Source organism: Numida meleagris, chromosome Z (genome assembly GCF_002078875.1).
Source record: "Numida meleagris isolate 19003 breed g44 Domestic line chromosome Z, NumMel1.0, whole genome shotgun sequence".
Lineage (NCBI taxonomy): Eukaryota > Metazoa > Chordata > Aves > Galliformes > Numididae > Numida > Numida meleagris.
In genome coordinates, this window is record NC_034438.1 from 28,423,869 (window position 1) to 28,450,443 (window position 26,575).

Genomic DNA, 26,575 nt, shown 5'->3' on the forward strand with positions numbered 1-26,575 from the left:
GTCTTGTAACTAGTGTTTCTAACCAACACTAACCCATATGCATAGTCTCCAACATGAAAGGCAAAAAGAGAGGGCAAAAAAGCTTGCTGAGACCTCAGTAAGAAAAAAACAAACAAACCTCATGCCAGGAGAGCACATCAGCAAAACATGGAATCACATAAAGGCCTGGGTTGGAAGGGACCTTAAAGATCATCTAGTTGCAACGCCTTGCCCCAGGCATAGTTGTCAACCACTAAATCAGGCACTGGACCATGTTGCCCAGGGACCCATCCAACCTGGACTTGGATGCCTCCAGGGATGGGGCATCCACAGCTTCTCTGGGCAGCCTGTGCCAGTGACTTACCATCCTCTGAGTGAAAAATTCCCCTGAAATCTAAATCTTCTTTCAGTTTAAAACCATTCTCCCTTTTTCTATCACTATCACTTAGTGTAAAAAGTTGATTTCCCTCATGCTTATGAACTCCTTTTAAGGAGACCTCAAGGAGGTCTCCCTGGAATCTTCTCAGGTGAAGAAGCCCAGCTCCCTCAGCTGGTCTTTGTAGGAGAGGTGCTCAAACCCTCTGATCATCTTTGTGGTCCTCCTCTGGACCTGTTTCAAAAGCTCTGCATCTTTCCTGTGTTGAGGGCCCCAGGCCTGGATGCAGTACTCCTTAGAAGGGTAGAGCAGAGGGGGCCAATCACCTTCCTTGCCTTGTTGGCCACCCACCTTTGGGTAGAGCAGAGGGGGCCAATCACCTTCCTTGCCTTGTTGGCCACCCACCTTTTGGTAGAGCCCAGGACACAGTTGGCCTTCCTGGCTGCAAGTGCACACTGCTGTCTGATGTCCAGCTTTTCATCTACCACGACCACTGAGTTCCTCTTGGCCCGGCTGTTCTCAAGGAGTTCTTCTCCCAGTCTGTATACATATCTAGAATTTTCCTGACGCAAGCACAGCACCTAGCACTTGGCCTTGTTGAACGTCACTAGGTTCATTTGGGCCCACCTTTCAAGTTCAAGTTTCAAGGTCCACAGAGACGGCATCCCTTCCTTCTGTCATATCAATTGCACTACTCAGGTTAATCTCATCTGCAAACTTGTTGAGGGTGCACTTGATCCCACAGGTACTCTGAGATGAAGCCATTAAAGTAAAGGTGATGAGTGCGTCCTGGAAGCCCTGCATCACAACAGAGGTGAAATCCTGATCAAATGACCATGCATGGCTTCACAGCCATTTTGAAGAAGATCAGTCTCCGTACTTCCATCTAGCAAGACAGAAGTGCTGTGACATGGTCTCTGAAAAACAATGTCAAGGCACAATCTTCCATACAGCAGCACCCTGATGTGGGTTAGTGTACACAAACTGCCCACGTGCATCCTCAGCCCATCCTTACAAGCTGAGCCAGTGGCATTAAGAGGTATATGTTTGCCACAGTACGACGGTAGACACTTCTAACCTGACACAAGACTGGTAGAGGAGAGGTGCTGCTCACCCAATGTTTCAACAGTCATTGTGCTTTCTCTTCTACAAGCACTCAGCCTCAGCCAAAGAGAGCCTAACTGAAGACAATCTTAAATGAACACAGAGTCAATGAATGGAGAACAGAGAAAATCTGTATTCAGTTGGGCTGTTTTACCTTTGAGAAACCATTACAAAACATTTTCTTCTTCATTTGGGGGAAAGATTAAGGAGGCAGCAAAACTTGCTCTGTTTCTCTCATTTCTAATATACGAAATAAAATTCCTTTCGTAAGGCAGATGAGGATGGCTCATTTCAGATATTACTGGAAGTAGTGGTGCCATAGAGAGAGATTTAAAGACAGCTGCATGAGTTTTCTTGGGGCTGGAGACACTGCATACACAGTACTGCAGTCATTTAAGGTGTAGTTCTGAGACCAGGTGTCAAAACAGCATGAAATTCTCTTAGCCCAGCAAAGTTATAGTATTAGACATACTCATGTTTGGGAAACATTTGTTACATTTTCACGTTCTGTCAGTACTTAAATTCATGTCTGAAGAAAGAGCTGTTTCATTATAACGGGCACGTTTGAAGAAGCACATCACAGAATAGTTCGGGTTGGAATGCACCTCAAAGCTCATCCCATTCCAATCGCACTGCTGTGAGCAAAGTAGCCCGCCACCAGATCAAACTACACAGGAACCCATCCAGCCTGGCCTTGAATGCCTCCAGGGATGGGGCATCCACAGCTTCCCTGGGCAGCCTGTACCAGTGCCTCACCACCCTCTGAGTGGAGAATTTCTTACTAACATCTAACCTAAACCTCCCCTCCTCCAGTTTAAATCCATTCCCCCTTGTCGTATCACTATCTACCTCTGTAAAAAGTTGGTCCCCCTCCTGCTTCTGAACTCCTTTCAAGTACTGGAAGATCGCTAGAGAAGGAAGGCCTTCTCTTCTCCAAGCTGAATAATCCCAACTCTCAACAGCTAAAGGGTCTTCTCCTTCTGGTCACTTTTCACTACTTCAACATAAAGACCTGAAACCTAAGATGGAAGATAAACTGCGATAACTGATAAAAACTAAATACATGACAGCATAGTAGGGCTCAGCCTCTGCCACATAAGGATAAAAGTGATGCTGAAGACTGGGACAAGGCATGAGGGAGTATGACAGTGCAGGACTGGAACGCTCAGGCCAACTAGAGCTGACCGAGGACTGCACACCACCACACCCGGCCCGCGCCGCAACGCAAGAAAAGCGCCGCGCCAGCTGCGGCCGCGCCACAGCGCTCCGACACCGACTCCGACCGCAGCTCCGACCGCCACAGCCGGCTGCCAGCCGGCGCCACGTGACCCGCCGAGAGCGCAGCGCATCTTCTCTGCTCGCAGCGGCTCCGCCCGGGGGCGGTGCCGGCATCGGCTGCCGCTGGGCACGTGACGTGAGCGCTCGTCCTCGTCACGTGTTCCTCCCGCTGCGCCTCCGAGCTTCTCCCCTCTCCCGGTCCTCCCCACCTCGGGTGTGCGAGGGCTGCGCGCATGCGCAGCGCGCAGCTGTCATCGGCGCACGGAAGAAGTAGTCCCGGGGAGAACGAGGGGTAGAGGCTTGGGAGTGTTTGCTGAGTCCGGGCGGGACGGGGGGGAGGGCGCATATCTGCCGCTTAGCGCAGCCGGCTGCCTCTCCACGCTCTCTTCCCGTCTCTCCTCGCTGCGGTCGCTTGCTCCGTTTCTCTCGGACAGGTGCGGGCCGGGCGCCGGCTCCGGGCGCGGGGGGGCTCCGGGGCTGGGGCCGGTGGCAGGGCGGGGTGGGCCTGGCCGGGCCGGGCGTCGCGGGAGCCGCGCTGCGTGTGGGTGGGGGGAGCCGCGTCCCGCTCCGGCCCCGAGCCCAGGGCGCTGGCGGCGGGCTGGTGGTCCCCTGCTGCCCGCCGGCGGCCAGCATCCAGCACGGCGTGCCCGCAGGGCTTCACTTGGTGCCGTGGTTCATTCATTTCTTGGTGCGGTTCAGATGTGCCTGACGTAACGTGGCCGCAAGCGGCGTCGGAGCAAGTTGTCGGTGTCGGCGCGCACCCCGCACCTGCTCTGCCGCTGCCGTCGGGGCGGGCCCGAGCCGCGCCGTGTCCGTACCCGTTGCCGCCTGTGGCTGCTGCCGGACGGGGCGGGACGGGCACCGAGGTGCTCTGCTGGGCCGAGGGCGTCCTCCTGCAGAAAGCGCACTTTCGTGTCTGGGATTAATGGGAACACAGGTGACTTCGTGCTGCCTCGGAGAAAGCACCGTCTGTTTGAGGTATTGTTGAGCTGTAAATTTTAGGTGCTCTTTTTGAGGCGTGAGCAACAGCAGAAACAGAAGTTACCCGGTAGTTACTAAAATAGCAGTTCTTAAACACTTTCCACAAGAAATAAATTTAGCAGGAGCGTAACGCGGGGTATTTTTTTCAGTCAGCAGTGTTTTCTTTGTTACGCTTATGGTGAACGTGATGATGCGACGCAGCTTGGGCCTTGCCCTGGTTCTGCCTAGTACTGCAATGCAAGCCTCACAGAGGGCCATTCTGAATGCAGGGGCGTGGAAAACAGAGGCACGGTTTGCTTTCCGCTCCTTGAAACAAGTAGAGTGGTGCCAATGTGCTTGGGCAGCTGATGGTTGACTTTTACCTCAGTACAGGTACAGATGAGTGTGAGAGCAATTTCTTTTCCTTGGTCTGACACAGGAAACAATATCCAAGAAAGTGGATATGATAAAACAGCATCTAGGTCAGAATTAGAGCCAATGTACGTAAGAGAGAAAGCTTTAGTTATTGTCTGATTGAAAAAAAAAAAAGGCAAGAAACAAAAAGAAATAAAATCCATTTTTGGTTTGGTCTCTGAGGCTGTTGTGGTAAATATGACAAAAAAAATGGAAGAAAATAGTGTTCTTTAATTATTAGTCCTTAGCTCTTGGTGACCACAGAGTATGTTATTTTCTATCTAGTGTCCTTATTTTTAAACAAGGTAAATAATTCTGCACCAGATGTAAATGTACAGTTACCACAGTAATGCATTCAGTTCAGAACATTGTGTTGTAAAACGCTAATTATTGTAATCTCACTAAGCTGCTATGAAGGGGCATAGCAATTGTGCAGCAGAAAAATTGGTCACATCACATGTAAGTACTTAAAATGAGAAAGTTGATTGAGTAGATCAAGGACTTCTGTGGTCCTTTCTCAGCTCTTGATTGGACCACTTCTTAGTTCTGAAGTTAGCTCACTTTTTTTTTTTTTTTTTTCCTGTAGTTGTGTTTCGTGAGGGAATGTTTCTGCAGTGTAATGCTGAATGGGGCATTTGGTTTTGTTCAGGTTTGCTTTAGGAAGGTCCTAATCTTCCCCGCCCCCCCATCTAGAAAACTAATGTGTTTTCAGATACATTTTTAGTACACATCGAGCTTCGAAGATAACACGCTTTAATGTAATTAAGATTTTAATGTTTTTAATGTGTCTGGTAAAGTACGTCTATAGTTGCTTGATGACTTAACTCTTCATATCTCAAAAAAAATTTAGTCACATGTTGAGTTCTTGGTTTTCATTTAGATTACAAGACTAAGAGGATATTTTGAAAGAAATTCAATATTTTTTTATGTGAAGGACAGTAATTCTGTAATCAAATGACAATGAAGATTCTCACAAGAAGCTTCTGAAACAACACTGGGAGTGCGTTACAAAATCTTGCAGTAGGTTGTGTGTATAAAGCATTAGGACACACTTCAGTTTTCTCAAGCACTATTCTATGTCATAATTCATTATGTTGTGAACTTACATTTTGCTCTAACTTCATTTCACTTGTTTAAAATTGTGATGTTATGTGTAGCAGTAAGTTACCAACTTTTTCCCTGTGAGTAGTTCATACAGTTGACTCAGGCAAGAACTCATATTTTCTTTTTCTTGATTGTTTAATTCTAGCATGGGGGACACAGTGTGTTTAGGTTAACTATAGATTAAAAGAACTCATCGTTTTTAATTCAAGATGTTAAAGGTGTTAGAATTCAAAATGCATCTTCTAGTGAGTATTGCAAGAAGTTCTTTAGTGTCTTAATTGGTTTTGTTCTCAGGCCTGACGGGATACTTTTTTGGCTATTGCAGATGTTGTAGAGGAGTTTCACAAACAAAATGCATTCCAATTCCTCAGTTCCCTTGTGATATTTCTGCCTACAAAATATAGTATTGTTTGACTAAGGTTGTTTTGATTGAGCTCCGTTGACCTTTGATTTCTTGCTCAGTTTTGTCTAATAAAATACAAGTTTTAGTTGTTAGCAGATAGCCTATTTTAGGTGGACCTTCATGGCCACTCCTTTTGCCTTAATGCCATTAGATTACTCTTCTGGATCAGGTTTTGTTTTGCATTTTTTTAATTAGAATATAAATTACAAATTACAGAAACTGTAATTGGGCATATAGTTTGGGACCTGAATAAATTGTTTATTGTTGTAATTTTTTCGGGAAGAAAAGAGGGTAATTTTGATTTTAAAACTAAAAAGTTGGGAGGAAGTCTGCAAACAGAGCTATGAATAAAAGAACAGAAAAAAGTTGAATAACTTGATCCGTAAACATTAGTGATTTTCCTAATGCTTGAGTTTGATTTCAGATTTAACTATTTGAAGTATTTGATATCAATAATGATGAGAAATATTTAAAAATAAGTAAAAATACTTAGAGGAATGTAACTGTCCTGACAGGCTTTTTGCCTTCAGTGTTGTAAGTATGCCTTATATTTAAGCTGGTGATACGTGGAAGCTCAGTGTTCTTTCATTGTCCCTGTGGACATCTCTTCTGGATTTATTCAGATACGCATCTTCACAGGATCTTGTTGTACAAATGTTAAGTGGGTGGTTTAACAAATTCTACCTTGCACTGTTTGTATGATGAAGAGATACCTTATGCTACAGCTGTAAGTCCAGCCCAGGAACAATGCTGATCCTTTCTTCTTGCTCCTATCGCCTGTTAGAATACTGTGCATTAGAAGTGCGTGGTTGCCTTGTACCGATCTGTCAGTCCATTTTGGCAGTCCAGGTGGTCTGCTCCTGGTGTGCAAAAGTACAACATTTAGTGGCCTGTGATTGTTTTGAAATGAGGAGGCTTCTAGTTGCGTGATCAGAGGAAATGCTTTTTCTGCTGCCGTGAAACACTCAGCTACAACACGTAGCAGGCCATAGAGGTGTGGTATGGCTGTACCACAAATGTGCTTGTAGTCGTATATTTCACTCTAGTGTGTGTTCTTCCAGTAATAACAGCAGAACTGCATGTGTGACTCTTCCTGGGCCACTTGGTGTTGGGGAATAAGATGTAAGGGTAAGGAACTGCATGGCTTCATTTTCTTTAACGAGAGGAAAGATGCTGACTGGGAGGATCATACAGTTTGTTTTGCACCTCTGTCTGTAGTTTAGGTGTACCATAAGCACCACAAATGAAAAACTGTCTTTCTCAGCTTGTAAATACTTGCTTTTTTTCCATTGTCCTGTCTTAGTTCTTCATCTAGTAAACACTTTTGCTATGTGACAGCAGCTTTAATCTAATCATCGTTAATCTAGCATATTTCAAAAAAAAACTGTTAGTTGATTTCAAGGAGTTTTGAAAACTAGAATGTTTGTGTACAGGACTGTCTTTTGCAAGGAGATTTGTTAAGGCTTCTTTGAGGACTATACCTAATTCAAGAATGTTGATACTCCATTGTGTGAATTTGTGGTTTACTTGCATCTTGACTGTTGCCTTGTGATTTTTTTTCATTCCTTTCCCCTAACTAAAAGTAATTTGCTGATTCCAGAAATAAAATGTAAGGATGGTCATTCTGAAGTATGGAGTGGATTTTTCTGCAGGGAGTCTTCAGCCTGGAAAAGAGATAGATGAAGGAGGCTGTGGTAGAGATCTTTAAGTTGTGTGTGCTCTGGAGGTAAACGAGAGAAAATAGAAAACTGCTTCCAGTATGTGTGTGAGATGTCAGTTGAAATTAGAAAGAGAAATATGCAAAACATACTGTAGATAAAGCATCTCCTTCTGTACACTGTTGATTGTGGAGTACTTTGTCATAAGGTTGTGTTTTTTTTATATTAAAGGCCCACAGAGTTTGAAAGTCACAGACAAGTACAGGAACTGTATAAAATGCAGAAATATCCTCTGCCTCAAGACTTCTTGAGCTATGAATTGGTGAAGACTGAGATGGTATTCTAGAAAAGTGTAACTGTACATTTCTCCTATACTTTTTCAGAGAGATCAGCTGTTAGTAGCTGTGGGAACTGGATAGGTTGAGCTGGCTATTGCTGTTCCTAGAGGTTGTTACAGCCACCCTATGTGGACTACAGATTTCATGCTTTTTTTCATTGGAAAGTAAAACCTCCTGAAATACAGGTTGCAGAATACAATGAGAAAAACTCACCTTATTTTTCTTGCTCTGTGGCCCAAATAAATTATTTTAAGACACTTTTGCATACTGCAAGCATGGCATGAGTGATGAATAGTTACAGAATGAATTCAGGTCGTTTCCCAGTTCAGTACTTCTGGATTCAAAAAAGGTTGTTTTTCTGTTTTGGAAATAATTGCTTTAGAGGTAGTACCAGGACATAGAAACACAAACTTGAAATTTGTCAAACCACCTAGAGTCAAGTTGAGAGGATAGTGAGAGCTTTACAGTAAGTTCACCCATCTAGATTCCAAGTTTTTTAAGCTTCCATAATCAAATACTTTAGTACTCCTATCATTTCAAACTTAAATTTATTTTTCCTGGTGAGTGCTGGATAGCTGATGGATATATGCCTTATCATGAGATTTAAGTTACAAATACCTCATTTCATGAACTCAAAACACTGTGGCCAGTGCCTTTATTCAACTGTTAATGAGGTCAAGAGCACAAATTACTGTTTTAGAGTTCCTGATAGATAGAATCTAATTTATCTTTTTCCAGGCCAGGAACATGTACTAGTTACACAATTTGCATGTACAGTCACTACAGGAACAGTTCAGACAACTATGCAAAATCAGATTGGTTTCATAATTATTTGCATGCTCAGTAATAGTTGCATAAGCAAACTGTTCTACTGTGTTTCTGATTAACTGAAAATCATTAATGTAGCTTGTCATGGATTGTGCGCTGTTGCAGTACCTAACACCTTTGAGTTTGTTTTGCAAAGCAATATGGGGAGTCAAGTGGAGTTTACTTTGAAACTAAGCCTAGAAACTTCTAAAAAAAAAATATGTAGAAAAATACAGGAGTGAACCTTTTATTTTTTAAAATTTATGATAAAAACTCTATAAGTTCATCCAGTAATTTATTTTTACTTGCGTTATAAGTTGCTGTTTGTTTTCTATAAGTTTCTATAAGTTCAATAAGTTTGCTATTAGTATAGATTGAGACTTCTTGTCTCCTTTCTAACTTTTGCAGAGCTTGTAGAAACCTTTTTTTTCCTCAGAATGGACTCTGCAACTAGAAGGTTCATGAAAAAAATTGATCATTTTCTTCAAGTTCTGTAAAAAAAAAAAAAGTTATTCTTTTAAAATACATGTATTTTTTTTCCAAAAATATGGATTCTAGTTGTTAGCTACTTAAAATTTTTTCTTCTCAGGATGATTTGATTCTTCCTGAAATGAATTACAGTTCCATTGTTAGTGTGCATGAAATCTTTGCAGGAGAGGGATAAAAATAAGAATAATTACAGAATCGTAGGGGTTGGAAGGGACCTCTGAACATCTAGTCAACCTCCCTGCTAGAGCAGGTTCTGTAGAGACGTAGGAATGTGTCCAGGTGAGTTTTTAGTATCTCCAGAGGAGACTTTGCAATCTCTATGGGCAGTCTGTTCTAGTGTTCTGTCACCTTCAAAGTCAAGTCTTTTTCTTCAAAGTAAGTCCACCATGTCTAGGTGGAACTTCCTGTGTTCCACTTTCTGCCCACGGCCCCTCATTCTGTCACTGGGCACCACTGAAAAGGGCATGGCCCCATTCACTTGGCTCCTGCCTGTTAGATATTTATAAGCTTTGATAAAACACCCCCTCAGCCTTCTCCAGGCTGAACAGTCCCAGGTCTCTCAGCCTTTCCTCATAAGGGGCCGTGTTTATCTCCCCAGTCATCTTTGTGGCCCTTTGCTAAACTCTCTCTGGAAGTTCCCTGTCTTTCTTGAACTGAGGAGCCCAGAACTGGACACAGTGCTCCAGATGAGGCCTCACCAGGGCAGAATGCAGGGGGTCCCTTCCCTCGACCTGCTGGTTGTGCTCTTTTTAATGCATCCTAGACTACCAATGGTCATCTTAGTCACAAGATTGCACTGCTGGCTCGTGGTCAACCTGTTGTCCACCAGGATGCCCAGGTTCTTCTCAGCAGAGTTCCTTCCAGCATGTCAGCTTCTAACCTGTAATGATAGATGTGGTTTTTCTTCCCCAGACGCAGGGGCCAGTGTTGGCACTGCTTGGCAGTCAAGAGATACCTTCCACAAACATCTTTGGAAGAGTGATATGTCAAGTCTAGTGTAATTAAATCCAGAAAACTCTGATTCCCTGCTGGTGAGGGATGGAACTCAAAATACTGGTTAGTTCATTGAATATTAGAAGAAAGAAGTGTGTAGTGTTCAGAGATCTGGCGGCTTAGTTGTAAGGCTGAGAGAGAATACTATAATACTGAAGACTGGTTTCATATAGTGAAAGACTTCAAGTTAAAGCAGGTTTTCACATGCTTAAGCTATCCACAGTGCTATCCACGCGTGCTGTTTTTCCAATGGGTTTCATTTTACTTCAGTTGTGAGTTTTCTAGCAGTGTGAATTTGCTTGTAATTTAATTAAATGAAATTGCTAGTTTGAGGTTTCTCTTTTATGTATTGAATAAATTAAATATGGAAGATTTCTCCCACTTCTGGAAATAATATATTCTGTGTTCTTGTGAGGGAATGAGGGAATTTTTTTATGGAAACATACGTGTTTCAACAGGTAACTCTTCCACCATATTTAATAATACAGTATAGAGTCATAGACTATCTTGAGTTGAAAGGGACTCACAAGGATCATTGAATCTAACTTGTGTCTCCATACAGGACCATCTATCTGAGGTTCAGCTGGGACAGAGCTGACTTTTTTCCTTGATAGTATCTGGTATGATGCTGTGTTTTGGCTTTAGGAGAACAATATTCTTTTAACACACTGATATTTTAATTGTTGCTAAGAGTACTGTACAAAGCCACAGACATTTCCATTTCTCAGCTTATTGTACTGTCCTGCCGCTGAGGGGCTACAAGAAGTAGAGAGGTGACAGAACCAGGACAGCTAACCTAAAATGAACAAAGGGATATTCCATACCACATGGTATTGTAAGAAAAAAATACGAAATGGGGAGGAGTTGACTGGATGGGCGGCCCCTGTTTGGGGTCTAGCTAGGCATCATTTGGTGGGTGGTAAGCATTGCCTGTGCATACCTTGTTTTGTATATATGTGTATTATTGTCGTAACTATTATTCTTTTTCCCCTCTTCCTTTTTCTGTATTAGTAAATTGAACTTGTGGGTTGAAAAAAACTATTTTGTTTTTTAACTTCCCCCATCCCACTGGGGATGGAGGAATTAGCGAACAACTGCGTGGTGCTTTGCTACTTGCTGGATTAAACCACAGCAGTCCTTATAGTGCCCAGCATGGGCATGAGAGCCATCTGGTGATTACTTCCCCATTGTAAACACATGGTGCTTGCCATGGCAGGTTTGTGAGAGTATAATACAGTCAATCTACCAGACCTTCCCGTATTTTTATTTCAGCCATTGTCCTGCATACCACATAGGCTTTATCTCCTTGGCTTGTTTAATTGCAGTGCATGTTCCACATTCACGTATTATTTGTGCAGTAGTGCCCATGTTCAAGTCCACCAGAAATCTAAGCTTCTTCAGCTTGTTGTGTAGGACTCCATACAGAAGCCTTCCACCTCTGATGCTTTCCCACAATGCAACAGGACCCATCAGTGATGAGGACATATTTCTTGTCATTTTTCTGCAGTTTATTATATAGGGAGCCTCTTTGGCACATCAGCTCCTTTTCTGTCAATATTCCAAAATCTTTGTTTTTGGGCCAGGCCATAATCACTTATAAGATTCCTGGATGACTGGGATTCCTTATTTGAACCCACTTTGAGTGTGACCCACTTACTCCACGCAATATCAGTTGCATGATGTGTGGATGGGACTCTCCCTTTGAATGTCCAGTACAGGTAGTTGGGGTGCCATTCAAAAATGAAACTGTGTGTCTGAGGGTGTTGTCCATATACTTATTGAACTTCAACAGCTTGGTGTGATGACCACTTCCCTGGGGAGCCCATCCATCCAATGCCCATCCATCCTTTCAGTGAAGAACCTTTTTCTGATATCCAACCTGAACCTCCTGTGTTGCATCTCCAAGCCATTCCCTGGAGTCCAGTCAGCTGATCCTTATGTCTTCCCCTCTAGACCTTTTGCCATCTTTGTAGCTTTACTTTGAATGCTTTGTAGTAGTTCTGTGCCCTTTCTGTACTGTGGTGCCTGAAACTGCACACAGTACCCAAGGTGAGGCTGCACCAAAGCAGTGTAGAGCAGGACAATCACTTCCCTCGACCAGCTGCAGTGCAGTGCTCGATGCACCCCAAGATATGGTTGGCCTTCCTGGCTGCCTGGGCACACTGTTGACTCATGTTCAACTTGCTGTCAACCAGGACCCCCGAACCTCTTTTAGTGGGGCTGCTCCCCAGCTCTCATCCCCCCCATCTGTACATATAGTCACAGTTGCCCCTTTGCAGGTTCAGAATCTGGCATTTGCTTTTGTTAAACTTCATGTGGTTGGTGATTGTCCAGCTCTCTGATTTGTCTTGATCTCTCTGTGAGGCCTCTTCACCCTTGATGGGCTCAGAAGCTCCTCCCAATTTGGTATCAGCAGGCATGCTCAAAACACCTTTTAGTCCTACATCCAAGTCATTTGCAAAAACATTGAAGAGAAATAGCCCTAAAATGGAGCCCCTTTTGTGACTGATGTAACCTCATTTAGTATTACTCTTTGAACCCAACCCATGAGCCAGTTGCTCAGCCATTGTTTCATGTTTTTGTAAGATGTGGACATGATGGAAGATCGGTCCACTGATTGCTCAGGGAAAGCTAGAAGTGGTAGCTGCCTGATGCTAATTTGAGTAGTTGAGAATCAGCTGGCTGTGGCTGTATATGGAGGTCCTTTCGTGTTTTAGAATATAGCAAAAACAATCCTATAGATTCTGCGTTTTATTCTGTATGAATGTTTGGTGTTTGTTCAAGCATACAGTGTGGTAAACTTCTGTGCTGTAGGTGTAATTAAGAGTCTCCCATAACAAGCCTGAGTTACAATGCTGAAGCATGAAGAATGTTATTCTTTTTCTTCCTTTCCTTTCTGTTTTTTTCTTTTCTCTTTTGCTTTGGCAAGCCCCTAAGAGGTTTGTTAGTCTTTCATCACCTCTTTGCCCTAGTTGTTAATGTACATAGAAAAACAAAGTTTATTTTCATACAAGCTATGTAGATTAAGTCAACATTCATTTAAAAAGCATTTCCCACTGTTATTTTAACTGCTGAAAAATGTGTGCATTTTGGATTATGTAAATACTGGTAGAATCATAGAGTGGTTTTAGTTGGAATGGACCTTTAAAATCATGTAGTTCCAGCTTCCCTGCTATAGGCAGGGACACCTCCCTCTGGACCAGGTTGCTCAAAGCCCCATCCAGCCTGGCCTTGAGTGCTTCCAGGGAGAGGGCATTCACAACCTCACTGGGCAACCTGTTCCAGTGTCTCACCAACCTCACAGTAAAGAATTTCTTCCTAATACCTAGTCTAAATCTACCCTCTTCCACTTCAAAGGCATTTCCCTTCATCCTGTCCTTACCTGCCCTTGTAAAAAGTCCCTCCCCAGCTTTCCTGTAGGCCCCCTTCAGGTACTGGAAGGCCACTATAAGGTCTCCTCAGAGCCTTTTTTTCTCGAGGCTGAAGAGCCCCAGCTCTCAGCCTGTCCCTGTAGGGGAGTTGCTCCAAGCCCTCTGATGATCTTAGTGGCCCTCTTCTGGACCGGCTCCAACAACTCCATATCATTCTTGTATTGCAGGCTCCAGAACTGGACTCCAGGTGGGGTCTCACGAGAGCAGAGTAGAGGGGCAGAATCACCTTCCTCGACCTGCTGGTCACGCTTCTCTTGATGCGACCCAGGATACGGTTGGCCTTCTAGGCTGCAAGTGCACACTGCTGGCTCACGTTGGATCTTTCATCAGTCAGCACTCCCAAATCCTTCTCAGGGCTGTTCTGATGCCATTCTCTGCTGAACCTGTATCTGTAGCATTCAGTAGATTTCATCATCTTCTGAGTTTTTCCAGTGTTGTGCTTTGACATTTTGAATTGTATTCCTTAGGTTCCTGAGGCCATATACTGAAATAGCTGTGGGTGCTTGACCTTTGCTGACCTTGTATTTCCACTTTCTGTAATGTTAGATGGGTGTTGTAGCATTAGCTGTCTACTGGTTGGTCATTTGAAGGATGTAGTTTGTGACTTCGGCTAGAAACTTTTTTAAAATAAAAGATGTTAAACCCTATTATGGCCCTTTAGCTGGCAATATTGGACGAGTTACATATCTACATTTTATGTAAATTATGTTCTCTTTTATCACATATTTTGAAATGTAGGCAAACTCCTTGGTCACCAATAAATTCAAGGTTTATGGACAAACTGCAGTTTATTGGATCAGACACATAGTTATCTTGAGCTTGTTTGCCTGTAGCTTTCTTGTGATTAGCCATAAAGCTTATTTATATCAGTGTTATGCGAAGTACTAATTTGCATGGAATATGTCTTCTCCTTTGTTTGTATTACCATCCACTTTTCTTGATAGTCATGGACAACCTTATCAACATACAATTCTGTCTTGCAGTGGGGACAGAAAATGTCTAATTACAGTGTTGATATTATGGTTTTAAAATAGCTGTAAAAATCCATGCCTACATGTTACTACTTTCTCTTTTATATTTTGCAGCTAAAATGGATGTAATGCCCTTGTTTCTCTAACTTCATATATGTACTATTGTTTCACATATTTTTATTGCATAGTGTTAAATAAAAGCATTCGAAGAACCTTATTTCTTAGATTGTACAGCTGGGTAGTATCACAGAACAGGTAGTTATGCATACGCTTTAAGTGGAATAGTTAAGGCAGTAATAATGTGATTGCAATGTGAATTTTGTGTTACAATGGCGCCTTTGTCATGCACTTGATTGAAAAAAAAAAAAACACCTACAGCCCCAAAAGCAACAAAAAACTCCCACCAGTAACAACTCTGAAGGCCTCTTAGCTTTTATTCTGAATTTTATGTCATGCTATTTTAATATTTTATTTTAATGATTAGACAGTAGATAGCTGAATTTGTGTGTGGGAGAAAGTATCTAGAACACTCATATTCCACAAAGTCCTTGAGAGAATTACATAGTGTATTAGAAGGTAATATAACTGAATATGAAGGCCTTCATTTTGAATATTTTATAGTTGGTTTATGCCTGTTGCCTCTTACGCTGGCACTGGACACAGCTGAGTCTAGCTCTGTCATCTTTGTGTCTGCATATGAATTGGATTATGGAACTGTACTCTCTGAAGTTGGAAGTTATCTCTTGAGAAAGTCTAGTCCACCCAGCTGCTCCAGGAGGGTGAGCTAGAGCATGCTGATCATCAGTCTATTCAGTTGGTCTTCGAATGCCTCCAAAGATGGAGGCTTCACAATCTCACTGAACAATCTCTTCCAGTGTTTGCTCTAACAGTCAAAAAGAAGTTTTTTTTCTCTTGTTCAGATCGAGTTTCCTGATTTTTTTTTTTAAATTTGTGCTGTTAGTCCAGTCACTCGGCACTGCTGAAAAGAGCCAGACTTCATCACTCCTTCCTGTTGAGTGAGTATTCGCATAAAGACACCTCACACTTCCTGAGCCTTTCCTTCTCCACGCTGAACAGTCCCAGCTCTCTAAGCCTTTTCTTACAGGAGAGGTGCTCCCATCTCTTCATCTTGGTGGCCCTCTGCTAGACTCATTCCATTATGTTTCTGTCCGCTGGTGGTTGAGCTGTGGGCTCAGTACTTCAGGTGTATCTTCACCAATGCTGAGTAGAGGGAAAGTACCACTTCCCTCAGCGTGCCAGCAGTACTTAAGTCTAATGAAGCCCAGGGTATCATTCACCTTCTATAATAATAAGGCCACATTGCCGGTTCTTGCTGATAACAAGACCAATTGCCAAGCCTTGCATTTGGCTCACAAAAACTCCATGCATCTCTACAGGCTTAGGGCAGAGTGGCTGGAAAGCTGTGTGGTGGAAAAGGATCCTGAGGTATTAGCTGACAGCCATCTGAACATGAACTAGCACTGTGCCTAGATGACCAAGAAGGCCAGTGATGTCCTGGATTGTATCAGAAATGGTGTAGCCAGAAGGACCAGGGAGGTGATTGTCCCTCTGTACTTGACGCTGGTGAGGCCATGCCTTGAGTACTGCATTCACTTTTTGGCCCCTCACTACAAGAAAGACATCAAGGCCCTGGGATGTGTCTAAAAGAAGGGCAGCGAAGCTGGTGAGGGATCTGGAGCACAAGTTTTACGAGTAGCGGCTGAGGGAACTGGGATTGTTTAGTCTCGAGAAGAGGAAGCTTAGGGGAGACCTCATCTCTTGCTACAACTGCCTGAGGTTATGGCGCGGTGGGAGTTGACCTGTTTTCCCTGGTAACAGCAATAGGAGTAGAGGTAATGGCTTCAAAATGCTCCAAGGGAGGTTCAAATTGGATATTAGGAAAAATTTCAACTTGGAAAGAATGGTAGTGCCTTGGAACAGGCTGCCCAGGAAGGTGGTGGAGTCACTGTTTCTGGAAGTTTTCAAGAAAAGGTAGATATCTCATAGAGTGTTGTGGTTTAGTATTACAGTGATGGATTGATGGCTAGGCTTTTTTCCAACCTTAATGATTCTATCATTCATGGTAACTTGGTGTCCAGTAGGACTTCAGAAGGTCTCTTCTGCCACTTCCACCAGGGTCCCTCCCATTATTGAACTTGATGAGTGTGGTTCCTGTTGTCACGGCGTTTTCTATGGATCTGTGTCTGTGATAGGGGGACAGCAGGCCCACCGGCCTGGAAAAGAGAGAAAGGAGAAAAAAAGTGTCGGTGGTTCAGGGGCCGGCCTGGACTGGTCCCATGGTTAACGCGGCAGGGAACCCATGGACCCATGCCCTGGGGAAGACAAAGGAGCACCAGCAGTCGAAGTGCTAGAAGCTGTGTTTTGGTACCAGTTACTTCGGAAGGAGCTTGAACTGCCTCATAGGCAGCTAAGATCTCAGCTTGCAGAAGGATTTGGATTATTCTCTCTCCTTTCTTGAAAATTTCCTCTGCTGTATTGTCCCACACAGCAATATCATCAGTGTACTGCAGGTGCTCGGGGGCACTGCACTGTTCCAGTGCAGTTTGGATCAACCCATGGCAAATGGTTGGGCTATGTTTCCACCCTTGGGGCAAATGGTTCCAGGTATACTGAATGCCCCTCCAGGTAAAAGCAAACTGTGGCCTGCATTCTGTGGCCAGAGGAATGGAAAAGAAAGCATTAGCAATGTCAGTGGTGGCACACCACTTGGCTGCTTTTGACTCCAGTTCATACTGGAGTTCTAGCATGTCTGGTACAGCAGCACTCAGTGGGGGTGTGGCTTCATTCAGGCTGCGGTAGTCTACCGTCAGCCTCCATTCTCCACTGGCTTTACACACTAGCCATATGGGGCTGTTAAAAGGTGAGTTTTGCTGATCACTCCCTGGCTCTCTAGTTGACTAATCAACTTATGAATGGGGAGCAAGGAATCCCTGTTGGTGTGGTACTGCTGCCTGTGCACCATTTTTGTGACAGTCGGTACCTGTTGCTCTTTTACTTGTAGCAACCCCACAACAGATGGATCTTCTGACAGGCTAGGCAAAACAGACAACTGCTTAATGTTGTCTGTGTCTATGGCACAGGATCCTTGAAATGCCCCCTTCTGAGGAAATCAATGCCAAGTATACACGGAGCCCCTGGACCAGTTACAATAGGATGTTTCTGCCAGTCTTTACCAGTAAGGCTTTTTTCTGCCTCCAGCACAGTCAATTCTTGAGAGCCCCCAGTCACTCCAGAAATATAAATCAAATCTGTCCCTTCATGACTCAAGGGCATCAGAGTGCACTGTGCACCAGTGTCCACCAGTGCCTCGTATTTCTGTGGGTCTGAAGTGCCAGGACATCGAATCCACACGGTCCAATAAACTCTGTTATTCCTTTCCCTCCCCTGATTGAGGCCAGGGCCCCTCTATTGGTTACCTGTAGTAACTTCAGCAATTTCATCGGTGGTTAATCTGCGTTGTAATTCTCTCAGCCATGCTCGTAGTACAGGAGTGGGTTTCTTATGCCATTTCTTTATGTCTTCTGCATGCTCACGTGTAGTGAAGACCACCACATATGATATTCCGTTCGTAACTTGTCACCCTGCCCGCAAGGACTACTTTCTGTCCCCGGTCACCTCGTCGCATTTACACATCAATATGATGAGCGGCAAAATGGCGTTTATTGTTAAAAGCTACAAAACTATATAGTATATCTTATCTTTTACTAGACTGTTCCAGAAGCTCATGCAGGCCCCTGGCCAATCATATTGAATATCCCGCTCTGGCCACTCTGTTCCGAAAGGCCATACACGGAGTTGTTGTACACCTTGTTATGAAAACAAAGAAGGACAGCCTCTCCTTCTTACGACACGGGTTCAAGTAAAGTAGGTGAACCAATAGCAAGCATATGAGCAAGGGCCTTCAGCGTTACAGCCCGAGTACTCAGTAACATGCCTACTACACTCACGTAAGTAACTCCACAAGGCGGCACATGCCATAGATCTACCACTGTCATTTGCTTGAGCAGGAAGGCACCTGCCTTTGATAGCTGAGATTTTTGATGATACAGATGAGGAGGAGAGTTCATCACCTTCAGTCAGTTTGATCAGGTTCTTCAGTAGGCTCTTCTGATCATCCTGATCTCCATCAGGTGTTTCTGATACTGCTACAGGTTCATCACAATCCATCAAGAGGGACAAATCCTTCATCATACCATCCTGCTTCTTCTCCATTTTATCTATCACCTTATCCACTTTACCCAGTCTTTCTGTTACTTTTGAGATGGCTGAAATAGAGGCGTGGGATGAGGGAAGTTTTTGCTCAAAGTTTTGGAGTGTAATAATCAGTTCAAAAACTGAGGGTCTTCTCTGTTGGTCCTCATATCTATCAAACGTGACTACCAGTGTGCTGGCATACCTTTCTGGTGCTGTTTTGGTGAGTTTCTGCCATATATCTGGCATACTTCTAACTCTCTTGGGATCATGATCCTGGCGTGGGTTGCTAGGAACAAACCTGGGATCATACAGCATCTCAACCACAGCTATTTCTCTCAAATACTGAATGCCCTTTTCAGCAGTGTCCCACTTTCTCATCTCAGGCTCCAGATCATCTTTGAAGGGATATCTTTCCTTCACGGCTAATGACACTGGTTCCCAAAGGGTGGCAGCTCCATCCAGACATCTACTAATCCGACTGTCAGTGGCTGAGTCTCTGGCAACTCTTCCTAGCTGGTGAGCTTTGCTACCATTTAGAAACACACTGCTAGCCCCGTTGTCCCAACACCAAAGCTACCAGGTGGCAGTGGTTTCGTTTGGGTGCTGCGTAAACTCCTTTCTTGAGCCTTGGTTCTCAGTCATTTTCAGAGGTTGGCGAACAGTTGTAACGGTGACGTCCTCCTCCTCACTCTCCTCTCCATGTCTCTTTGTTTTTTCCATTGCCTTTCTTGGTGACAATGGTTTTGGGGAGGGCCCCTCCCCTGGATCTTCCTCTATTTCCTCTGCTTCTTCCATCCATTCCAGCTGCAAGGACTCCCGTTTCCATTTCTGTCCTTCCACAGGGGCAGCTGACGCCAATACTGGTGCCTCCTGTGGTTGCTCAGGTTTGGCTTGGAGACTTGGTTGGAGATCAAGCTCCAACCCCCCTCCCTCAGGCAGGGCTGCCAAACTCCACATCTGATATTAGACCAGGCTGCCCAGGGCCCCATCCAACCCGGCCTTGAACAGCTCCAGGGATGAGGCATCTACAGCCTCCCTGGGCAGCCTGTTCCTGCGCCTCACCACTCTCTTGGTAAAGAACTTCCCCCTGATATCCAACCTAAATCTTCCCTCCTTCAACTTAAAACCCTTTCCCCTTGTCCTGCCATTATCTACCCTCATAAAGAGTTGACTGCCCTCCTGTTCATAGGCTCCCTTTAGGTACTGGAAAGCTGCAGTGAGGTCACCCCACAGCCTTCTCTTCTCCAGGCTGAACAAGCCCAGCTCCCTCAGCCTGTCTTTGTAGGGGAGGTGCTCCAGCCCTCTGATCATCTTAGTGGCCCTTCTCTGGAGCCTCTCCAACAGTTCCCTGTCTTTCTTGTATCCGGGGCCCTGGACCTGGACACAGTACTCCAGATGGGGCCTCATGAGGGCAGAGAGGGGCAGTCACCTCCATCTCCCTGCTGGCCACTCCTCTTCTGATGGAGCCCAGGATACCATTTGCTTTCCGAGCTGCAAGAGAACACTGCTGGCTCATGCTGAGTTTTTCTTCCACCAGGATCCCCAGGTCCTTCTCTGCAGGGCTACTCTCAAGGATTGCTCCTCCCAGTCTGTATGTATGCCTGGGCTTCCTCCGGCCCAAGTGCAAAACCTTGCACTTTGCTTGTTGAACCTCATTGGATTCACCCAGGCCCGCCTTTTGAGTCTGTTGAGGTCCCTCTGAATGGCATCCCTTCCTTCCATTGTGTCAACCGCACTACTTAGCTTGGTGTCATCAGCAAACTTGCTGAGGGCGCACTCAATTCCATCACTGATGTCATTGATAAAGATGTGCAAGAGCACCGGTCCCAATACAGACCCCTGGGGGACACCGCTCATTACCGGCCTCCACCTGGACATAGAACCATTGATCACCACTCTTTGTCTGCAGCCTTTCAACCAGTTCCTTACTCACTGGGTGGACCGCCCATCAAATCCACACCTCTCCAGTTTGGAGGTAAGGATATGGTGGGGAACATGTCAAAGGTCTTGCACAAGTCCAGGTAAATGACATTGGTCACCTTCCCTTTGTCTGCCAGTGCTGTCACTTCGTCATAGAACGCCACCAGATTGGTTAGGCATGACCTCCTGGTGAAGCCATGCTGGCTGTCTTAGTTCACATGCTCATTTCTCGTGTGGTCTGGCATGTCATCCAGGAGGATCTGTTCCGAAATCTTCCCAGTCACAGAGGTGAGATTCACCAGCCTGTAGTTCCCCGGCTCCTCCTTCCTCCCTTTTTTTTTTTATAAATGGGAGAGATGTGACCCTTTTTCCAGTCACCTGGGACCTCACCTGACAGCCACAACTTTTCAAATATGATGGAGAGTGGCTCAGCAACCACCTCAGCCAGCTCCTTCAGAGCCGTGGGATGGATATCATCCGGCCTCATAGACTGGTACGCATTCAGTCTCATGAGGCAGTCTCAGACTTGCTCTACTCTTACAGTGGAGGGGGACTTCCTCCCCCAATTCCCACCTAGAGATTTAGGAATGCAGGGTTCAGGAATATGAGAAATACTAGAATCGTAGCTGCCAGGGGAGACCAAGGCAAATAACTTATTCAGTACCTCAGCCTTCTCCACATCTGTTGAAGCCAGCTCTCTTTTTACATTTAGCAAAGGAGGTACACTTGCTTTGGCCTGTCTCTTCTGGCCAATATACTGGTAGAATGTTCTTATTGTTTTTAACATCCCTCGCCAAGTTCAGTTCTGCCTGTGCCTTGGCTTTCCTGATCTCATATCTGCAAGTCCAGGCAGCATTCCTGTATTCTTGGCAGGTGACACGCCCTTGTTTCCAAAGCTTTTGTGTACCTTTCTTTGCCCTGTTTGCCCAGCAGGTCCTTGCTAAGCCATGCTGGTTTCCTGCCTCCTCTGCCCGCTTTCTTATTCAGAGGGACAGAGAGCTCTTGTGCTCTCAGAAAGGCATCTTTGAAGAGTAGCCAGCTTTCCTCAACATCTTTGTTTCTAAGGACAGCATTCTAGGAGATCTCGGCCAACAATTCCTTGAACAGCCTAAAATTCTCTCTTCTGAAGTTCAGGGTTCTGACCCCACTCTTTGCCAGGCCCACATTCCTTGAGATCACGAGCTCAACCAGTGCATGATCACTGCAGCCCAGGCTGCCTCCAGACTTAACGCCTTTAATGATCTCCACATTGGTGAGCAGCAGGTCCATTAATGCTTTGTCTCTGGTCAGTCTGTCCAATACCTGAACCAGAAAGTTATCATCAATGGATTCCAGGAATCTCCTGGATCTCTTGCAGCTCACTGTGTGGTTTTTCCAACAGATATCTGGATGATTGAAGTCCCCTGCCAGGATGAGAGCCTGTGTGCACAATGCCTCCAGCTGAAGCAAGAAGGCCTCATCAACAGGCTCCCCTTGTTCAGGTGGCCTGTGTATACCTCTATTACCAGCTGGCCTTTATTAGTCTTATCCCTAATTCTAACCCACAGGATCTCAGCCTGTACCTGACTGTTTCTCAGAAGGAGCTCCTAACAGTCTATCCTCTCTTTGACATAGAGGGCAACTCCCCCACCCTTCCTACTTCACCTATCGCTTCTGAAGAGCTGATACCCCTCAGTGGCGGTATTCCAGTTATGGGAGTCATCCCACCATGTTTCCGTGATAGCAACAAGGTCATAGCTTTTCAAGTGCATCACGGTTTCCAACTCCTCCTGCTTATTTCCCATGGTGCATGCATTGATATAAAGGCACTTCAGCTGGGCTTTCTGTCTCACCGCCTTTCTAGAGGATCTAGGATCCCCTAGAGCAACAGCATCCCCCTGCCCTTCTCCATCCCTTTGTACTCCATCTGCTCCACTCATCAAGTTCGATATGAACCCTCAAACTATCCGCTCAACCCCAGTGGCCCTCATTTTGTCCCTTCCCCCCTTCGTTCCTGGTTTAAGGACCTTTCAGTGAGTCCCGCCAGTTCTTGGGCTACGATCCTTTTACCCCTTGGAGACAGGTGAGTTCCATCTGCAGCCATCATACCAGGTGCCATGTAAATTGCCCCACGGTCAAAAAAAAGTTGGCTTTCTGGGCTGGGAGGGCATATTGCTGGCTCATGTCCAGCTTCCCATCCACCAGTACCTCCAGGTCTTTTTTGGCAGGGCTATGCTCAATCCTTTCATCGTGCCACTTGTGTTGGTAGCGAGGGTTGCCTTGATCCAGGTGAAGACCTTGCATTTGGATTTGTTGAACCACATGAGGTTCTCCTTGGTCCACTGCTCAAGCCTGTCTAGGTCCCTCTGGAAAAAATAACTGATGACTGCAGGCTGTGTTGCATAACAGTCAGTGAAGCAGTTTAAAGGTGTGAAATGATGGATAATGACAGGTTATTAATTTTTTTGCCAGTAAATATTTTTTTTAGAGGTGGTGTGTTTGAATATGCTGCACTCATGTGCACGTATGAAACTGAAAGTCTAAACACTGGTCAACTACCCTGTTTCATTGTCTTTCCAATGTCACTTTATTGTCAGTGAAGCACTGTGAACAATAAGCTCTGGATGCTACATGACACAATCTATACAAGCAAAACAAGCTTTAACTTTGGTTGTAACTTAATCTCATTGACTTGGAACTGGTCATCATAACAAATTTGTACGTGGATCTTTAATGGATGAGACTAAGTGAAGGGTGTGTTAGATGCATGGCATGTGTTTACCACCAGGGAAAGGTATTTCTGTTTTATATGTTGGGGTGTGCTTGCCTATATGGACCTCATAATCATAATTTAAATACAAAAATAACCCCAAATTAAAATGGTACTGATTTTTAATCATTGGAGATGTGCAGAAATCTAGTTAGTTTCAGTTAGGGATGAAAATTAATGTAGGGTGGAGGGTAGAAAAGAGAGGAGTGTGGAAGAAAGAAATCTTAATGTTAAAAATGGAGAGTGGTCGTTTGGGAGAAATAGGAAGGCAAAAGCATAAAATAAGGACATGAAAAGCAGGCTGAATGTTTGAATGCTAGTAGGAGAGTGAAACATGCGAAGACTTACAGGAAAACTACATAGAAGTTCTTTTTAAGTGATTCATACCCAAGCTAAGAGAGATGTGAAGCTAATGAAGTTACTGGCTAATATGCTAACATACAAGCAATATGTAAGGTGACATGATGTGGTAACAAAACCATGGATACGTATGTTTTGCAGATGGATAAAATCATGTAATTGTTAAGGAAAAGACCACTAAGATCATCTAGTCAAGCACATCACCATGTCCACTATACCATGTCCCTCAGTGCTACATCTGCCCTTTCCTTGAATGAGAAATGAGACAGCAAAATCACTGAAAAAGCTAGTCAAAGCTGAGTTGTGTTTTGGAGTGAGGATTTTTTTTTTTTTTGTAAGATTAAGGAATAATTTTGTAGATGGACATCTTGTTGCCACTTGGCGATTAGACTGATACAGTTCTATTGAAGTGCTGACATGTGTTAGAAAATCCAGGTACTCTTTACCTACATTTGCAGTGTGATTGGAAAGTCAGTAACCAGTTTCCTCATGAACTAAGTGCGATTAGTAATACGCATAGTTTTGTTACTCTAGATTATACCTGTGTAATGTAAGTATCTACACAGAGAAGTGCAGCAAGCTGTGAATGCTCCGATACGGAAGGTTGCTAGTTTGGTGTTAAATGTAAAGTTGAGAAAGTGTGTTGTAAAAACAGCAAGAGGTTTGTACTGGATTTTTACGTAACTATTGCTTATGGTAAATGTGCATTTGGGGTAGGGGCTGAGTAGTTTTAAAGGAGTGGGGAGGAAAAGTAAATATTTTGTTTGTGCCTTTTATAATACTCTGGAATCTTCAAAACTTTTTCCTGTTAGAAACATTTGTTGAATCTCCGATGCTGTTTAACAGAAGGTTATTCTCTTCAGTGTATGTTATTTTATTTTTCAGCTGGATTGAAAGTGAACCACAATGGCGGCGGTCGTGTCTGACAGTCCTCCAAACCCAAGCTGCAAAATCATGACTTTCAGGCCTTCAATGGATGAATTCAGGGAGTTCAACAAATACTTAGCATACATGGAATCACAAGGTGCTCATAGGGCCGGAGTTGCAAAGGTAAACATAACATGAAATTATTACTAAATATAAAGGTAAACGTAATATAGAAGGAAAGTTGTTCCTAACACATATTTCCTATTACTTTTATTTTACTGATTGCAAAACTGATCTTATTAGCTTATAACATTTTTGCATATGAATTTCAGTGAATTGGATGCTGGTCTGTTTTTGTGGTTGTAGTGCTTGTGTTACGCAAGTGAATGAAGATACTTTTCTCTTTCCAACCTTCAATTTTTAACCTGTTTACAACAGAAAAAGATGTTCTTTTCATAAGGCAGATTTAAACTAATTTTGGTAATGCAGGATATATATATATATATATAGGAAAGAACATAATATATGTACGTTGCTCCAAAAGTTGTGCCTCCTATTTATTTTCATGGAAACTACAACAGATACAAAGAACACAGTAGCACTATTTGATTGAGTTAATTCTCAGCGACAAAACAGTATTTTTCAGTGGACCAGTGGAGTTGACCCACTGTTTCATAGCTACTGTGACAGCATTGTTGCTGGAAAGATGTTGTCCACGCATTGCTGGTTTTTATTGGACCAAATGGATGGAAATCACAGTGTGCCAAATCCAGACCATACTGTGGATGTGGTAGGACAGTCCAGCCAAGATTGGCAGTGTGCTCCATGGTCTTTAGTCTGGACTGAGGCCTAGTGTTACACTGTGGTAATAGAAAGGTTGTCTTCTTCTCTGTCCTGATTTTGTAAGTTCAAGCCTTCAGCTTAGTCAGTGTCATGGTGTAGCAATCAGAGTTGATAGTTTATCTGGTTTGCAGGAAGTCAAGAAGGATCACCCCTTTTCTATCCTAAAAGACAGTAGACATCACTTTACCTGCTAGGGCTTAATCTTTGATGAGGAATTCACACATTGCCACTCCATGGACTGCCATTTTTATGCCAGTTCATTGTGGTGATACCGTGTCTCATCACCAGTAGTGTTGCAATCCAGGAAACTGTCACCGCTGTCCTGACAAACTTGCATGTGATGTTCTTTGTGGTCCTGTGTGAGCATTCATGGTGCTCCCCTAGTGCAAACTTTGCGATATTCCAACATTGCCACCATTGTTTCTAACATGTTGATGTTGATATTCAGCTCCATACATAGTTCCCTGGTTGTAATCCACCAATTTGAGACACTCTTCATTTTATGGTGTGACAGCTATGCATGGCTGTCTGAAATATGGCTTACCTTCTGTGTTGCTGTTGCCAGTGCTGAAACACACCATCCACCACCTCGCTGTACTAATATCTACTGTTTGGTCTCCAGAAGCATTCAGCAAGCACTGATGAATGTTAGTGAGTGTTTTTTTTTTCTGCATGGACAAATTCAGTAGCACACCTTCGCTTCATATGCACTACCATGTCAGATGCCATTTTGTCAGACTGCCCCTCTGCTGCCATCTGTCACACAGCAACAGAATGTAATGGAATACTCTTGGAAAGTTTCAAGCTTGACTGCCATGCCACCAGTATCTGCCTCTTATGTCATAAGCCAACATCATAAAATAGTATTATCATATGTTGTCAATGGTTTACGGGCGTTAGGCCCGATTCCGTGACAAAGGGGACAGGGGACCCACGGGCCCACGTCCCAGGGAAGGGGGAAAAGGGTAGGGAGATGGCCCTGAGAGCAAAGAACAGCGGCAACAATCTGAGGAGAAACAAACTAATTTACTAAATAAGATATCGGAATGCAAAACAACACACTATAATACAATATAATTACAATTTAAGCTGATAAATCCAATGCAGAGAGAGAGAATGTCCCAAAATCAAGGTAGGCCTTACTCTACTACCGATGATAAGACGGCTGGAGAGCGAGGTGCTGCCAAGACGAGAGACGGGCGGAAAAAGGGTTGAGGTCTCGTGATCTGCAAGTTTTTATACTGCGAGCTTTTATCTTTTCCCTCCAGCTAGAAAATGGTAACAGAGGAGCAAAGTGCCGTGGGGAATGTAGTAGT

The 26,575-nt window shown here is 44.2% G+C and overlaps 1 protein-coding gene across 6 annotated transcripts in view; it reads left to right on the top strand.

The window, feature by feature from the left end:
• KDM4C (lysine demethylase 4C) overlaps positions 2,905–26,575 on the top strand; it is a 304,885-nt gene continuing 281,214 nt past the window's right edge. For 2 of the 6 annotated variants that reach the window (XM_021380223.1, XM_021380227.1), the window contains exons 1-2: positions 2,909–3,171; positions 24,435–24,599. In XM_021380223.1, coding sequence (XP_021235898.1) covers positions 24,456–24,599 — 144 coding nt within the window. In that variant the 5' untranslated portion in view covers positions 2,909–3,171; positions 24,435–24,455. Of the gene's footprint in view, positions 3,172–3,436; positions 3,716–3,858; positions 4,091–24,434; positions 24,600–26,575 lie in introns of those variants that run through there. The other 4 variants (XM_021380224.1, XM_021380229.1, XM_021380226.1 and 1 more) reach the window with 4 other exon arrangements.